Source organism: Lissotriton vulgaris, chromosome 2_1 (genome assembly GCF_964263255.1).
Source record: "Lissotriton vulgaris chromosome 2_1, aLisVul1.2, whole genome shotgun sequence".
NCBI lineage: Eukaryota > Metazoa > Chordata > Amphibia > Caudata > Salamandridae > Lissotriton > Lissotriton vulgaris.
The window spans coordinates 366463502-366481717 of NC_141687.1; the positions used below are offsets into that span (position 1 = coordinate 366463502).

General features: G+C 45.3%; 1 protein-coding gene across 1 annotated transcript in view; it reads left to right on the forward strand.

The window, feature by feature from the left end:
* The window catches only part of LOC147730363 (solute carrier family 13 member 2-like), a 553046-nt gene that overhangs the window by 280070 nt on the left and 254760 nt on the right, over nucleotides 1-18216 (forward strand). The window contains exons 6-7 of the mRNA XM_086955166.1: nucleotides 10214-10432; nucleotides 13659-13759. Coding sequence (XP_086811292.1) covers nucleotides 10214-10432; nucleotides 13659-13759 — 320 coding nt within the window. The remainder of the gene's footprint in view (nucleotides 1-10213; nucleotides 10433-13658; nucleotides 13760-18216) is intronic.

An 18216-nucleotide genomic window follows, 5' to 3' on the forward strand; every position in this document is an offset into this window, starting at 1 on the left:
GTCATGATCTCGGAGGGCACTGCGAGACTGCTGCAGTGGTGGCTCACCGATCGCGGTTGGGTCAGCGGCAGATCCCTCTCCCTTCCCCAACCGGAGCACGTAGTTGTGACGGACGCGTCCCTCCAGGGCTGGGAAGGCCACATTGGAGAGGCGGAGATCAGAGGCCTCTGGTCTCCGGCGGAGTCCCGGCTCCATATTAACCTTCTGGAGCTGCGGGCGATTCGTCTAGCACTGAAGGCATTCCTCCTCTCTGTCCGGGGGAGTGTAGTGCAGGTGTTCACGGACAACACCACCGCCATGTGGTACTGCAACAAACAGGGCAGGGTGGGGTCGTGGACCCTCTGCCAGGAGGCTGTGCGCCTTTGGCAGTGGCTGGAACATCAGGGCGTGACCCTGGTGGTTCAACACCTGGCAGGTTCTCTGAACGCCAGGGCGGACAAGCTCAGCCGAAGGTGCATGATGGATCACGAATGGCGTCTGAACTCGGACGTGGCGCAAGGCCTCTTTCTGCAGTGGGGAGAGCCTTGGTTAGATCTATTCGCCACCGAAGAGAACGTGCAATGTCATCAGTTATGCGCGTTGGAATTTCCAAGGCGGCACTCGCTCGGGACGCTTTTCGTCGCGAGTGGAGTTGCGGTCTGTTTTACGCCTTTTCACCTATACCACTTCTGCCCAGTGTGTCGAAGAAAACCAAGCGCCACCAGCCCCAAGTCATCTTTGTGGCTCCGGACTGGGTGCAAAGGTACTGGTATCCCGAGCTACTCAGTATGTCAGTCGATCCCCCGATTCGTCTGCCTCTTCAGGAGGACCTTCTGTCGCAGCAGCAGGGGACGGTCCTCCACCCGAACCTGTCCAGTCTCCACCTCCATGCTTGGAGATTGATCGGCGACAGTTGAGGCCATTTGACTTGCCTCCTGAAGTCTATAATGTCATTCTGGCAGCCAGGCGTCCCTCCACAAAGTCGGTATACGCCTGCAGGTGGAACAGATCTGTGGCATGGTGCACAGCAAAGGCTGTGGATCCTCTCAATGCCCCTCTTTCTGAGGTTCTTCTCTTCCTTCTTTCTCTTGCCCAACAGGGCTTCGCTCTGGGCACTATCAAGGGCTACCTTTCTGCCCTTTCAGCCTTCATAAGGCTACCTGATCAGCCTTCTTTGTTAAAGTCCTCCATTGTAAGCAGATTCTTAAAGGGCATCACTCATATGTTCCCTCCTGTTCCTTTCGTGATGCCCCAGTGGGACTTGAACCTGGTTCTAACTTACTTGATGTGCGCTCCCTTTGAGCCACTTCATAACTGTCCTCTCCGTCTTCTTACACTTAAGACTGCTTTCCTGGTTGCCATCACCTCTGCCAGAAGGGTGAGTGAGCTCCAGGTACTTTCCTCTAAGCCTCCTTTCCTTTCTGTCCATCAGGACAAGGTTGTGTTGCGGACAAAACACTCTTTCCTGCCCAAGGTAGTCACAGCCTTCCACATCGGGCAGTCCATCACTTTGCCCCCCTTCTTTCCGCCTCCGCATCCCTCAAAAGAGGAAGAGAGCCTCCACCGTCTGGACCCAAAACGTGCGCTCTCATACTATCTGGATTGCACACACCAGTTCCGGGTGGATGACCAACTCTTTGTTGGTTACATGGGTGCTAAGAAAAGACGGGCGGTGTAGAAACGGACCATCTCTCGGTGGATCGTGTTGTGCATCCAAGCGTGCTACTCTTTGGCTAAAAAGGAGCCTCCTGTTGGGCTGAGGGCCCATTCCACTCGGGCCACGGTGACTACTACTGCCCTGGGGCGAGGAGTCCCCTTGCAGAACATTTGTCAGGCAGCTGCGTGGGCCTCGCTGCACTCATTCGCAAGACACTACTGCATGGACAGCCAAGGGATGGCTTCTTTGGCCGTTCCGTCCTACAGGACTTTCTTGTGTGATTATTGGTTTGCAGACCCACCACCGCGGTTGGTATTGCTGGGGTATCTATTCCAAGGTAAGGAATCTATCACTAACGTGTCTCTTTCAGATGCACAAGTTACTACTTGTGTAACGACATATCTGTAAGAGACATTAGTTAGTGATAGATTCCTTACCGACCCACCCATCCTCCCCGTTCTGTGAATCGATATCTAGGGTTAAGGCCATCCCCTTTCAGGGCCCTGGTTTCATGGCACCAGTGTTGGTTCTATTATGGCTCTGCGTATCTGGCGTGAAAAAGCTGTGTATAAGAACTGACATTAGCGCGCGAGGGTGGCATCTAAGTTCGCCGGTGACGTCATTCCGGCGCTAACGACGCCGACGACGGACGCGGAGCCGCGGACGACGCCTACCGACACGCAGGAGTATTGCTACGCAAGAGTTTCCGGGTCCAGTCTGACGCCTGGGGATATTCTAAGGTAAGGAATCTATCACTAACTGATGTCTCTTACAGATATATTGTTACACAAGTAGTAACTTGTGCACCAGGTATATATATAAAATATATGTATTTATTCTAAAACATACCCCTTTAGCCTCTTTATGAGGCTAAAAGTAAAAGTACAATACAAGAACTTAAATAGCACACTGTAAAAGCACAGTATACGTTTTGCCCTAGGGGCCTCACAAACCATGTACTAAGAAAGTGGTAGAAGTACCACTCTAAGCATAGAGACAAGGCCTAGGGCCTGTAGAACTGCTGGTGCAACTAGGAACCACCCAAGGTAGGGACGCAGGAGTCCCACGGGGGACACGTGCAGTGTCTAAACACAGCAGCAAATCACCATTTACTTCTATGGAGGAAATTAAAGTTACAAGTTTAGAGTTTAAGGACACTTAGGAGTGGACTACGATAATACCCCTTCAGTACTGGACACTTCGAGAGTCAAGACCCACGGGAGCACCAAAGTACTCGTGTTACCTCACCCAAGGAAGCTGGGTGCATAGGTATCTTTTCGTGTCGGGTTTCGTCGTCCTTTCCAATGGCGAGCTGCAAAGAAGTGCTGCAGGCGACCAGGAGAAAAGTGTCGGGATGGATACAAGGGTGGATCGGAGATCTAAAGAACCTGAAAGTAAAGGGGACAGAGTCTGGGTCACTAGCCTGTGACCAGGATGGCGAAGAGAAGATGCCAGCCGATGTTGGGTGCTTTCAAGTGATGCAGGTGAAGCTTGACTCTTCAGCCACGAGGACCAGGAGGCGTCGACGATGACCAGGAGCTGGAATCGAGCTGTCCCACAAAGGATATCGAGTGCTGCAGCATCGGTATCCGGATTTGACCCAACAAGCCTTGGCAACAGCAACCCCCGCAAGATGAAAAGATTGGCTTCAGAGCAGACCAGCAAGGTCTGAGGGACTCACCCTTTGGAGGGGAGTCAGGGCACATCTGGAGCAACCAGGGAAGCCCAAGAAACAAAGGATTGTTTGAACAGGGGTGTCACTCTTATACCCCAAGGGAGATTTCTTCCATCTTCCTGTCGATATGGAATGTCGAAGGTCCAAAATTTCTGTTCTAAAATCCTTGGGACTAGGTTCCTATACTTATACCAAGTTTAGGGGTTGTACTAACTCTAGGGTCCCACCTATGGGAGGGCCTTGAGAGGGGGTGGTTACACCCTGTCCCCTTTGTCCAGTTTCATATCAGAGCTGGGGCTGAGTGCCCCAGCAACCGTTTGAACTGGGAAATGCACTGGGACACCTTGTGTGCCCCAGGCACTGTCTGAAAAGCATTCACTGAATGCAAACCACCCTGCCCCAATGGACTAAAGCCTGTCTGGGGAGTTGCTGGCACCTCTCTGGACAGGAAACCTATTGTCCAGGCCTCCCCTGCTGGAGTTTCATCCAGCAGCAGGAGGTCAGACTCGTGTCTGTGGCAGCAGCATCCATTTTGCGATGCTGGGGCTCTTTTAAACTATTACCTGGAAAGTAAGTGTGTACATGTTTTCTCCCTCGAGAAGGGTGGAATGCTACCCCCGCCGCCAGAACTGGCGGGGGGTAGTATTCCAAAGTGTTTGATACCAAACACAACATGCTTTGATAAAGCCATTCCAAAGTTAGCATTAACCGTGAGGATCATAATGCACTTAAGAGTATATGGTATGGCTATATCACAAAACAGGTATAAGGAAGGGATTCCGAAAGCTGCAGAGGGGTTCAGCTCATGCAAGGGCACCCTCTCACATAAAACCAAGCACCCTGCCTTCAGGATTGTGAAGGCCTGCCATAGTAGTGACTTATAGGTTTATATGTGTCTGTTGTAAAAGGTAGATATAGGTATACTATATCTAAGTAAGGGGTGCTTACACCACCTTACCCAGGCTGCAAGTGTATACCTGTGGTGCCATTTTGGAAGGCTTCCCAGGGGTGGCATAATACCTGCTTCAGCCCCTGGTAGGCCTCTGGGGTACCTATGCCCTTGGTACCTAAGGTACCATATACTATGTACTCACAAGGGTAACCCAGTAACCTATCTGGAGTGTACCTAATAAACATGCAATCAATTTAGAGAGAGAACAGCTAGGCTGGGGTCCTGGTTAGCAAGGCCACAGCCAGACTAAAGTCGATAAACCAATGAAACACAGCAAAAAGTGGGGGTAACCATAGTAAGCAGATCCTACTCTCCTACACACACCCATCATGGAACATCTCCATTTTCAGATCAAGACCAACCCAAAAGCCACCCTCCCCAGCACCCTCATCTACAGAACCCCCAGAACTCACCCCCCTTCGGGGAAGCAATATCTGACTTCATGGCTCACCACGCTCTTGCCTCAACTGACTACATCCTCCACAGAGACCTCAATTTCCACCTGGACAACCTGAAAATACCACAACACCTCATCCATACTGGAGAACCTCTCCACCATCTGACTCAGACAACTGACACACGCTCAACCCCATCTTCTTCACAGGCAGCAACATCTGTCAACAACTCCTCCGAGCCACACCAGACCGACCACCACTGTAAAAGCTTCTCCTTCACCAAACCTACCTTCTGGCACCACACACACCGCGATCCTCACAGAAGCTGGAACAAGGTCCCCGAAGACCAGATCACCACCTCTCTCAGCAAGACCCCGCCACTGACATCCAAGGACGCCCCCACTCCTCAGCACGGAACCTCCACCGCTGGATCTCAGACTGTGCCAACACACTGGCTCCAAGACCAAAGTCCTTATCCTGGGTCCTCCACCTCCGCAATAGATGACTCCTGGTGGCCCGCAGCGCTGGGACCCCCACACACCCACGGACCACGCAAAAAACCTCAGCATCATCCTGGACTCCTCGCTCTCCATGAACCACCAAATCAATGCTTTTCCATCCTCCTGCTGCCATACATTCCACCTACTTTGTAAGATCTTGAAGTGGAACCCCACTGAGTCCAGGAAAATGGTCAGCCATGCATTTGTCAGCAACAGATTGACTATGGCAATGCACTGTACACCAGCACTACCCAGAAACTTCAAAAAAACTGCAGAACGTCCAGAATACCTCAGCCAGACTCATCCTGAACATCCCACGCCAAGGCTACATCACCGGCCACCTGTGAGACCTTTACTGGCTACATGTCAACAAAAGTATCACCTTCTAGCTCCTCACACATGCCTACAAAGCCCTCCACAACGCCGGACCTGCATGCCTCAACCACTGCCTCTCCTTCAACACTCCCATCAGGCATATGTGCTCCGCGGGAAACAGCCTTAATCACGACCCTTTAACAACGACGGTACTAAACAACGAATTTTAACAACGACCTTTCCTGAACAACGAATCGTTTAAACCACGGCTCACTTGAAAAACGACTACATGAACAATGAAAAAAACTTAACTGGTTCAATCTGCTGCATGTAGTTCGCACTTCTGTTTCCAAATACATTCTCAATAAAAGCGGATGTCTGGGTTAAGAATGTTATTCATCTTGGATTGTATTGCCCCCACTATATTTAAAAGTTAGGCAGCCACATTATTGGTTTACTAATTTATTTGAAAAGTGTATGTAGCACTGCCCGTCATGAATAAAAAGAACTGGGAAATAAAAAAATGAATTATTATTTAAACAGAATAGGAACTCTTAAAGAATGCTTATGGAAATGATGAGCATGTTTTAGCGCAAGGCTAGCTGCCATAGCATAAATTATTAGGCCTGTGTTGACAGAAAGGGCACAGATCAGCTCTCCTGGAATCAGGATTAGGAAACTTGAGTTACACAGTGACCTTTGGAGCTCCTTGATAATTTCTAGAAACTGTGGACCGGGACCAAAAAGAAATCTGATAACATCTCACAGGCAAAGTTTCACTAACACGGTTTCGAGGGGAGTGGATTTAATGTACTTTTATTTACTATGACACCCACCCAAGATGAAATACTTAACCAATTTTATTTCACAGATGAATGGACTTCGCATGCACATGCCAGGTTGCACTGGAGACATTTCTTTACAGTTGTATATTTGTCGTGGTTCAGGAAGTCGTAGTTAAAAATGTAGTGGTTTAGAATTGTTCGAGGTTCAGCATTCGTGGTTTAGGAATTCGTTGTTTAGGAGGTAGTGGTTTAATCATACAACCGTGCTCCGCCTAACTAGCCCTGGCTGCCATCCCACAGATCCACTAGACCGCACCTGGAGGCAGATCCTTCTCCTACCTTGCTACGTAGACATGGGACCTCGGGCAATCACCATTGCTGCGCAATTCAGGAAGGACCTTAAGACCTGGCTCTTTGACTGAACTGCAGATCCACCTCCCCCCACTCAGCACCTTGAGGCCCTCACGGGTGAGTAGTTGCGCTTCATAAGATTGCTGATTGATTGATTCATCAAAGATTTTATGACACTAAATCAACCTGAAAGTAGTCTTCCTCCACTCAAGGAGTGAAGGGTCAGACACCCTAAAGTTCCTTCTATTGCTATTCTAATCTAAAGCAAGTTTGACTCCATGGAACTCCTTCCACCAAGAAAAGTTGATGATTTCGGCCAATATGATTAGAAGGCCTCCTCAGGACTAAATAAGTCAAGGAAACTGATATTGTCTACTTGATGCTATGAAAGCAGGCATGGGAGGCATACGGCAGATGAACAAAAAATATTCACTTCTTCCTGGTCTGCTTGTATTTACGGATGCAGACACCATCAGGCAAACATTGCTTGCCTTCCTCCACACAGTATGATAAGCTCCAAAGATAAATAGTGCAGGTTTCATCTGCCTCATCAGGGTCGGTCGCAATAGAATGCTCTCTGCTATAAGCAGAGAGGGTTCTGTTGTGATCAACGAAGTATTTGGTATTCATATGCTACATGTCAACCCGGTGGAGAGGATTTCTCCTTGTTGAGAAAGATGACGCCTGTGCTGTTTACCTTTGGAGCATTTCCAGGCATAAAGAAGTGAATATCTCTTGATCTATGCAGGATCCGCTCATTCTTAATGGATAAAACACAAGCTGTCAGTCTGGCGCCTTACACCTTGGAAGCCAACAAACCCATCTCCTGAGTGTCTCAAGGTTCATTGCTCAGTCCAACCCTCATCAAAGCATACATGATCCCTCTGGAAAACGTCATCGGAGCACATGACGTAAACTTCCTCTTCTATGCAATAACGTGCATCTCATACTCTCCCTCTCAGACAAGACCAAGCAACCTACAAAACAACTTCACCAACTGCATGACTGAAATCACTACCTGGATGAAAGCCAAGTGTCTTAAGCTCACCGCCAAGGAGACAGAAGTAGTGGTCTTCAGCAAGAACACCTGACCTGGGTCTCTAACTGGTGGCTGGCCAAACTCAGATCCACACACAACCAGTACCCACACCATGTACTTGGGAAAAATCATTGACAGTAATTGGTGTTGATTACACAAGCCAGTACCATGACTGCAACCTGCTTCCAATCCCTCATGATGGTGAGGGAGATATTCAGATGACTCACAAGCAACACTATACAAATGGTCACTAATGCCCTAGTCACCAGCAAGTTTGACTACGGTAATGCACTTTATGCACGGATCCCAAGCAGTTCACTACAAACCATCCAGAACTCGGAAACCAGGCTCATACTCAACCTCCCACACAGATCACTTTTTATATCACACCTCAGGGAGCTCATCTGACTCAGGATACATAAATACATGCATTTCTAACTCCTCACACATACATTTAAGGCAATACACAACTTAGGCCGCACCTACCTAAGCAGTTACATCTCCTTTCACCAAACACCACCACTTAGGAGGACTCCTACCTGCACACATCGCACGCATACACAGAACAAGATTAGGAGGATGGATGTTCTCCTACATCGCTCCTAAAGCATGGAATGACCTACCAGCCCACATCAGAGCCTCCTCCTCTCTTCTTGAATTCCACAAGAAGCTGAAGATCTGGCATTTCAACTGACCAACCAACCATAGGCAAGGCTAGGCACACACATGCTCAGCACCAGGATACCCTCACGAGTGACAGTAGGCTTTACAATTACACATTACAATAAAAATTTGATTTTACAGAGTCAAATGTGCCACCCAGAGGCTTTAAACCTAGTGCTGGTGCAGAATTTTCAATGAGGCTAAATTGCCAAAAACAAAACTTCCATATTGGACACATCTTGAAAATAGAAAAGTATTCTATTTTGCCTCCATTTAAATTGAGTTGGTTCATTCTCATCCATGACTTAACCCTTTGTTTTATACTTATGCAGGTTTCCGGCCTTCTCCCTAGGGTGTCCATAATTTATAAAGATATTATGGTGTACCATCAGCATACGTGTACAAATACAGACCAAAGATTGGATCAGAAAGGGGGCTGTGTAAAGTTTGAAAACAAGAGTGAGACAGCACCAAGTCCTTAGGTACCCTGCAAGTCAAAAATGTGGGCCAGACAGGTAGGGCTTTAGTTGAACCTGAAATGATCTACTCGCTGAAAATGTCTGGAACAAAAAATAGACATTGCCTCCAATTCGAAAATTCTTTCAAACAGCATGGAAGAAGCTGATATCACAGTGTCAAATGCAACAGAAAGATCTAGGTGAAGCCCATTAAAAGCTGCTGACACCACACCATGGTGCTGCTGCTGTACTGAAATTATCTGGCACAGGAAGCAGTAGATTTTGAGTTCAATTAGTTTACCCATAAAAGATAGTTGGAAGACAGGTCTATAATTATATACAATCCTTTTTTCAGCAATGAAAAAACATGGGCCTTTTCTGAGCATGTCCAGAACATTGCCTGTATTGAGGGAAGCATTTATTTCCTTCACATGGTTATAGGCCTTTCATTAAAAAAAATGTGAGCTCTCATTGAGAGAAAATCTGCTCGAAAGCCAGATGAGAAACTGTTTTTAACCGGAGTTAATATACCTTTATCATCCTGAAGAAAGCATGTGTCATGGGTCGACTAAGCGCATGTGTCATATGTACTTGGAGCACAGGACAAACCTTTCGCCACTGTTACATATATAACAAAACATAAAATCTTTTTTTTTATGGGAGACATGTAAAGTGCAAATAATGTTCTTCAAAAATGTTCATAATACGGGCCATTTTTCTGCTCTTCAAATTTCTCTCATTTAAAAAAAAGGCTCTATATTTAGTTATACTTACCGAAGAGTCTACTGGCCATTGGGAGAAAGAGGCCTGCTGTTAGTAAATGCAATCCCTGAAGATAATACTATAAAATAAACACAGCATTCCCTTAACTTTGATAGGAAAATATGACCATGTGCTTATTTATAAATGAACGCAAGGGTGTGAGAGACTCTGAATGTGTCCGGGAACTACTAGTAGCTCGCAATCTAAAGGTTGGAGACAACATTTGGTGATCAGTGCTAGTGTTACACTTTGTAATATTAGGGCCGTTGATTTCTTAGTCCCCAGTTCTGTGTGATTGGCATGTGCATGACCATATTTATGAGAATCGAGCATAACTCATCCTTGGCCACCAGGAGCGGCCCATGCAGGTAAGAGATGTGGGGTGGGGCGGGGGGTAGTGGGGTGGTGATTCGACAGACAACCTGCTCCTGTTAGCTACACCGCTATGAAGATGACTAAGGTATTGATAAAGATGCTAGCTGAGTGCCTGTTCCACTAAGAAGAATATACAGTATTTACTAATGGCAGTCCCAACTCAATTTGGCTCAAGTATTATAGTTTTATGCAATTAAAGACTTGCTGCTTCCCGGTCCTGCAAAGTGGATTGCACATTTTGTGGTCAATATTTTTTTAAGTACTCTCTTCCTACACTCTCACCCATCGACCTCTTTCTGTCATGCAGCTTCCGAAAGAATTTCGGGCGTGGAGTGAGCCCAGAAGAAAAAGCCAAAGAGAAGCGAGCCTATGAAGTGATCCGCAGAGAGTACAGCCTACTGGGATCCATGACCTTTGCTGAGATCAGTGTCCTCAATCTCTTCGTATTACTGGTGCTGCTTTGGTTTACCAGGGATCCAGGGTTCATGCCAGGATGGGCCACCAACAGTTTCAACGTCAACAAACAGTGAGTGCCCATTTTAGGAAAATGTGATCTACTCTGAATATGTCAGTCAGCCATATCTTTCACCCTAAGAGAGTCTGAGTCAACAGTACTGGATCCACATCCAAAATCTATAGCGCCAGAGACACACTTCCCAAATTATCAATACCAGGAATTCAACATGCTCAGCATTAGAAATGCATTCAAGGGTTTCCCTACCAAAAACAATGCATTGATACCTGAGGTATATCCAGAAGCCCCACAGGTTCAGATCAAGTTAAGAAGTCAGAAACACACCTCATAGTCTCACTCACATGGATGCATCTAAAAGTATCACTACCAGACATGCATCTTAAAATCTCACAAACAGAGGCACAAGTCTTGAAGAGACACAAGTCCTGAAGAGACACATACACGGGTCTCACTTAGAGGCACCTAAAAGTCTTAGTATAAGATGCATATCCAAATGTATCAGTGGAAGATACATGCTGATAGGAGATACCATAGATACAGATACTGCAGACGCATTAATATAGACCCATATCCCAAAGTCTCTCTAGCTCTGAAACCCAGGCCTCAAAACATCTAGAGGTCTAGAGGGAGCTGCAAATCCTGAAGTCTGATTAACAAAGACAAGCATCTTTATATCCTATTAACAGAGGCACGTAAAGACACAAGTGATAGACACAGCCAGAACACTCAAACTAGACACATCATAAATTGTAGATTCTAGCGGTGCCAGGCATTTTAGTACAAGAGATGCACATCCCAATGTCTCACTGATAGATACATACATCTCAGAGTCTCACTAAAAGTGGAAGACATCCCGAAGTATCACTAACAGAGACATACATCTCGATGTCTGAGTAAAAGAGGCATCTAAAAGTCCTACTATTAGAGACATATCCAAAAGTATTGATACTAGCCTTAAAATTGTTAAAAATATCAACATACTGAAAAATCTTAATGTCAGGTGCCCATTCAGTTATCTTCAAACCAAACATGTGAATTTAGAAGTTTCTGCAGAGAATATGAAGTACGGAGGTTTTCAAACCTCTTGACGTATTTTGAAGTCTCAAAACTATACACTGAAAAAAAGAGAGGAACCAACCTTACTTTGGGCAAGTTCTTGTTCCTAAATACGTAAAACAAAACGTTTTCTGTTAAACCCTCACCCACCAGGCTCACCCCTTGGTGGCATGCTTCATCATAGGGTCCTTCCCATTCTGCAGCAGAACGGGGCGTGCTGCGACCGGACGAACTACGTGGGAGTACTGTGTTTTTGACTATGAGAAGCTGTTGATTCTACATGGAAGGAGTGAAGGAAAGGATGGTGTTCTAAAAATACCTGGCTAGTGAATAATGACTACTTTGTTCCGATCCCTAGTCGGTATGGTAAAAAAACAGGGGAAAAGATTAGGTTTCATGGATTTAATGTGCTGAATACCTAATGGTCGACATGTTTCTAGCCTACCCCTAGTCTCAATACTATAGCCACACCTTTAAAGGTCCTAGGATCTCAAAACTGGTGCAGATGTAATCCTGATTTATGCAGAAATAGGGGTTTCCTATCCAAATCAGGATTATGGGTTTTGGAAAAATATCAACACCAACACATTTTCCCATTAACACTTCCGTCAGGAAAAACATGGTAAAATTACTGGCATTGTGCATGGAAACACCCTTGCTCTGACTATTCCCCATTTCTATGTCCCTTGTTAATAATTATGAGGCTATCCTGTACTTCTGAATTACCAATCCACGTACGATAATTTCTAGGTCCACGAATTCCCACCCTATTAGCGTAACTTGTAACTTGTATTTTAACAGTGACTGACATTTAGGGTCCATTTAGAGTTGGCTGTCACAAAAAATATTCAGATTTCAAGAGTAGACTGCTAAATCTGGAGGAGAATCAACCAGTAGAATTTTCTCAACCTTGCAATGCCTACAAAATATCTTGACAGTCAATAATTTGGAGACGATGTTGGTGCAAGCTGATGATAAAATTCGATATGTGGTAAAACACCGTCCTTCCATAGTATTGATAGATATGAAAGTCCTTATGGGATATGGAGGTGGCCAGAACTAGTTAGTGTAGGTGTCTGGATGGCACTGAGGGGGTGACTGGGGATGGGGAGGAACGTCATGAGAAGATCAGGCTGGCTGACTGCCCTTTGGTGTCCTGGTGAGTTTGGGGAGGATTGGAGGCGTAGGAGTGACTGAAGGAGAAGAGACAGCTAGGACAGGCTTCAAGTCATGAAGTGGAAAAGTCAGTAGCTTATCAGACTTTTCTGATAGTCTCCTCAACTATTTTTCTTTTTAATCTTTTACATCCTTTTCTTGTTCTTTCTATCCTGTTTTCTCTATCTCTTCTACTAGCTCTTAAATGTCAAGTGTTGTGATTCCTACATTTCTTCTTTCCTTAATCATCTACACTTGACTCTTCAGTGCTCCACTTTTACCTCATCCCTCTCTCCAGTATACTACAGCAAAAGTGTTCTGGGAATTATCATTAATTTTTTCTCTATTGGCTAATGAGACATACATGTCCTTCCTCTGCATTTTGTCGTGCAGTTCCTTACTCTGTTTCTCCTCACCCCGCTGTCTCTCCTCTCTTCCTCTCCTATCCTGATTTCCCTTTTCTTCACTCCTCTGTTTAACTGAATACATCCTCTTCTCATTCATCCACCTCTCATCACTCTTCTATCTAAGCCTTCGATCCTAAACTCAGTTTCCTGGTTTACTCATAGCTTCTTTCTTTCATTTACCACTCTACTCCCCCCTGAGTCTACCCACTCTTGAGTAAATTTTTCTTCTTTTCTTTCCCCAATCTCTCCTTTCCTAATAACTCATAACTAATGCTGGCTTTAGTGGCTATGTAGATAAATGCCTACACTGCATGGATCTGTGTATGAACCCATGGTAACAGGTTTCTTTCCAAAAGGGTATTCTCAGCCTTTCTAAGATTAATAAAATGAATATCGATCAGTTTGGTACCAATAAACATGTATTATCTCTTATTATTGCCCAGATATTTCGGATGTGGACTGTACAAATACCTGTTAAGTCATCTTTCCTACTATCTATATATTCTCCCTTACCTTTTCATTTCTTGTTGTTGGTTACTTCCTCTCTTATTCAATCTGACAGTCCTTACTCCTCATCCCCTAAATCATGCATTACCCCATTTTCTCAATCCTCCATATATTCTCCCTGTTGGTTGATACCATGGCTTTCTTTCCCACAGATATGTCACAGATGCCACTGTTGCCATCTTCATTTCACTCCTGATGTTCAGTTTCCCATCGGAAGTTCCTACCTTCACCTTTCGTAACTCAGGGGAATCAGGTAAAGTTGATCTCCTCTTGTGAGCGTGTAAACAAGGAAACAGTTCTGCTAGAAGTCCCCTGTTGCATGAAGAGAAAGAGTAATAGGGTGGAACGTTAGTGTGAGAGCGCTGAACATGTAGAACCTCGTGGCAGAAGCCCTCCATTCCTTGAATTTTTAATATCAGGTAAACTAAAGGTCGTTGGGCAGGACCTGTGATCAAGAAGACCTGCCAGGAAGAAGTTCTCTATTCCATGAACCAAAATGTTCTTAGAAAAGTAGTGCTCTATGGGAAAGACCTGCTATTAGGGAGACCCACTTGGCCATAGCTCTCTAACGGAAGCATTTCAAACAAAGTAGAGTTGTACATGTAAGAAGTATGATCAAGGAGTTCCTTATGGCAGGTGTTTCCATTCCTCATATTGAGAAGAGTTAGATAAGGTGGAATTGTATTGGAGAGACCATTGAACATGGTGACCTTCCTTGAGGAAGCCCTTTATTCCTTGAACTGAGAAGAGTCTGGCAAAATAGAAAGCTATAAATGAGTGCTGTTCACAGAGAGGCCCTTATAGGAGGTAGTTAAAGCCATAGAAATCATAGAAGTAACTGAATACTCCATTCCTGTGTCAACCATTTCCTGAGATAAACGAGCATGAGAGTAGCTATAATATGGCAGCTAATATGGACTACTTCCTGCTTAGGAAGAAGCACTGTAAATGTAATTGAGCTGAATAAGACTGATCATTGAATATTGTTAATTTTTTTTAATTTCTGGCTTGAGTTTCAAGCCAGGCGCTCGCATTTCAGGTTCTATGCATACCTTTAAATCCATGACTCCAATTGAGAACAACCATGACACGCTCAAAGCGTAGCATGGCAGAACTGCTCCAGGAATCCGTACTAGAAGACTGATCCCTTGCTGCCCCTAGAATCACGTATATGGTTCACATACACCAAGTAGGTACATTTTTGTTTCCTGGATGTTAAGAGATGTAGGATCGGGAACCGTAGTTAATCCCAACATTTTTTATGTTTGTTAGTCTTTTTGAGGAGAAAGCAACTCTGACGTTTTCAGTCTAATTCCATTGTATCTTGTCACATAGTGGTGCCAGTGACAACTCTACACCTTGATTGCCTCTGGTGCCTGGGTAGCTATGTGCTCAAAATACACAGGGCCATCTTGAAGGGAAAATGCCAAACCCTCTCTAAATGAGGTATTTGCCCTTAACCCCATTCATGTAGTCAACCCTGAATAGGAGCGAAACACATTTAAAAGAAGATGGAATCCATCATCATCCCAAAGTAGTAAACAATACAAAGAGTCCAAAGAGTGCTCGTCATCTTCACAGGTCTAGTTCTGATATGGATCAAAGTACTGTATATCGTGTCCAAAATGTATTTTACAAAAATATCACAGCATTGGAGTTAATAATATAAAATCTATTAGCAGTGTGGTGATAATATTGTATTTCAAACACTATAGATTGTCAGGCAATGCAATACAACTCTGACATACACCCTCTTGTCTTAGTTTTAGTCAGTCCACATGTAGGTTTCCCCAATGGTGATGCAACAGCCATTAATGTTTCAAACTACCATGTTGGTCCTCCTTGCGGAAGCATCCTTTGGCGCACCAACTTGAACTGCTGCTGCTGATGCTTTAACCTCAGTGCTGCAGACTGCAGCATAGTCTACTTTAGTCACATCTACGGTTCCCTTTATACCATTAACCCTCATGGCTCAGAAGCTGACCATAAAGCCACTTCCAAAGCAGTTGTAACAGGACTTACAGGCACAGAAAGTTGAGCCATAAGTCTACTTAGACAAACAAAAATTCCAACAAATATTCCCTATCACTAGGTCTTAGATGTTTAGTTGTTTCCATGATCTGGTTGTCTCTGCTCCGATACTTTGGGTTCCCGAGGCTGGTACTTCAAGATAGAGAAGCAGATTCAATTTATTTTTCATTTATTTTTAGAGCTTTATAATATGTGAACATGGCTCAAGGATATCAGAGCGCTGTACTGAGAAAACTGTAAATGTTAATGGACATAAAATATCAATCATCTAAATAATGGAGAATAACTTTATAACATTCATTATAACATAGAGTTCACTGTTCTTGATCACTCTTCTGGAGGTGTGTCGGCCAACACGCATTGTATAGCCTGGAGAGGGTATCAGGTGAGTCTCACAGTCTAGAGAGACTACCCGGTGAGTCTGAATGCCTGATGGTGATCCTGGAAGACGCTAAGAGTTAGTGTCATTATGAGCTCAAAGACCAGCTTGTCAAGATCATCTTGGTAGGAATCTATCTAATAAAATAGTTTTGATCTCTTTCTTGAAAGTGATGGTCAATTGGTTAATTCGAATCTCTAGTGGGAGAGAGTTCCATATGCTTGGGTTAGACCAGAGAAAGTGCAGGCATAGGCCTTCATTTTTTTAATCTTGGTAGCTCCAGTAGAAGGTAACTAGTACTTCATTGGATGCGGTTTCCCTTTTGAGATGGTTAGAATGTGGGTTGGGTACTGTGACGGGTCCCGATGAACAAGAGGAAACACAGGATTGGTGGTCGGCGGTCCCACTCTCACCGACTTATATCCCCTTTCGGCAGAATGATGCCCCTTACCAGCAGGAGGAGTGGATCTCGGACACTCGGAATCATGAAGGAACAGGGACAAGGCTCCTTTAACTGGGGCTTCCAGCAAGACGAAACTCCTCCCCTGTATGACGTCACCTCGGAAGGCACGTCAAAGGAAGGAGGATCCCAGAAGAGGACGGATGGTGTTTCCCAGGAGGAGGAAGGCGATTCGGTGTGGAGGAGAAGCATGCGAGTAGAGCCCAAGAAGGAAGAAGTAGACAAGGCGTACGAGAGGCGGGATAGCCACAACATTCCAGACAAGCCAGGAGGCCACCGGCACCACGAGCCACCCTGCCACGTTCCCACGGGAGGAGCGTGGCTGGAACAGCTCCGGGCAAAGTGACAGGTTGGGTGGGTAGACGGAACCATCCTACCGTATAAAAGAACCCTACCTGAACCGCTTGTATATTTTGTAAATAGTGCCTGTACAGTCTGCTACCCTGCCCTTCATCACGAGCACCAGAGCACATTACTCCGCCGCACTCGTGTGAACACTTGAGCACTCAGTTCCCCTCACTCCCGGCCCCTCCTGATCCTGTGTAAGGACGACAGTCCTAATCTTTGTGTTTATTTTGTTTGTTTACTTTTGGGTTCCGGATACCGAGGGAGACACCAGACTTCGGCGGGCCTGTCATCTGAGCCAATATCTGCAGCCCATACAATCTGGATCCCCTAAGGAGTATCAAAACGGACCTGGCGGCCTTTGCTAGAGAAAGACTTACAAGCCGGCAAAGAAAAGTGTTTATGAAAATAAAGCCTTCGCTTAAACGCACCAGTAACCTCTCTGACTCAGTCACTGTTACCCCGCCACAACTGGTGTCAGAAGTGGGATTACCATCCCAGTCTGTCTGTACATCCGAGATGGACACCCTCATACAACACATCATAAAAGGCCAGGAGAAATTAGAGTGGGCAGTCGAACGGCAACTAACATCCGCCCAGGCCGACCGGGAAATGTTTCAGAATACCATCACTGCCCACTTGAGAATTTAATTTTCTGCATATTTGTGCATTGTTTCCCATGTTATATAGCCTCAATGATTGTAATCTTTAAATTTTTAGCCTCATCTTCGTTTTATTTTCCTTTTTCTTTTTCCCCTCTTCCCTACTTTATCTCATGATACTTTTTATGATGTCCTAATTTCTTATCCATATTATTGATACTGTATTCACTTTGTTTTTTGTAATACCAATATATGTTCATTTCAATAAACTTCTAATTGAACTCAAAAGAAACTCTCCAGAAGACTGTAACGGTTCCAAGTGTATCTATTCCTATAGAAGGCAAAGTCCCAGTTCCAAACTCCTCGGGAATTGTGTTACAAAAATATGTGCATGGGGAAGACCCAGATGCATTTTTGTTAAATTTCGAAAGAGCCGCCAGAGCGTTGGGTTGGCCAGAGGAGAAATGGCCCTTCTTCTTAGCACCATTACTGACGGGCGAGGCGCAGTTCACCTACCAAGTGGCCAACCCAGTGGGAAACGCTCCGTACCAAGTGATTAAAGAGGTGATCCTTGATCACCTAAGACTCGACGCTGAGGCTTATAGAGTCAGGTTTCGAAAGGAACGAGGAACCCCTGGCGAAAACCTCAAAACATTGTTTTTTCGTCTCAAAATGGCCGCGGACAAGTGGTTGAAACCTCTACCAGCACTAAGGAAGAAGTGATTGCCAAAATATACTTACAGCAGTTTATGGAGGCACTACCATACGCTTCCCAAAGATGGCTGAAACAGCATTCCGGACTCACCATCGAACAAGCCATTGGGATATCAGCAAACTACGCCAGGGCTCAACCTCGGACTTTAGGCTGGGACATGGAGAAAGCTCATGAGGGC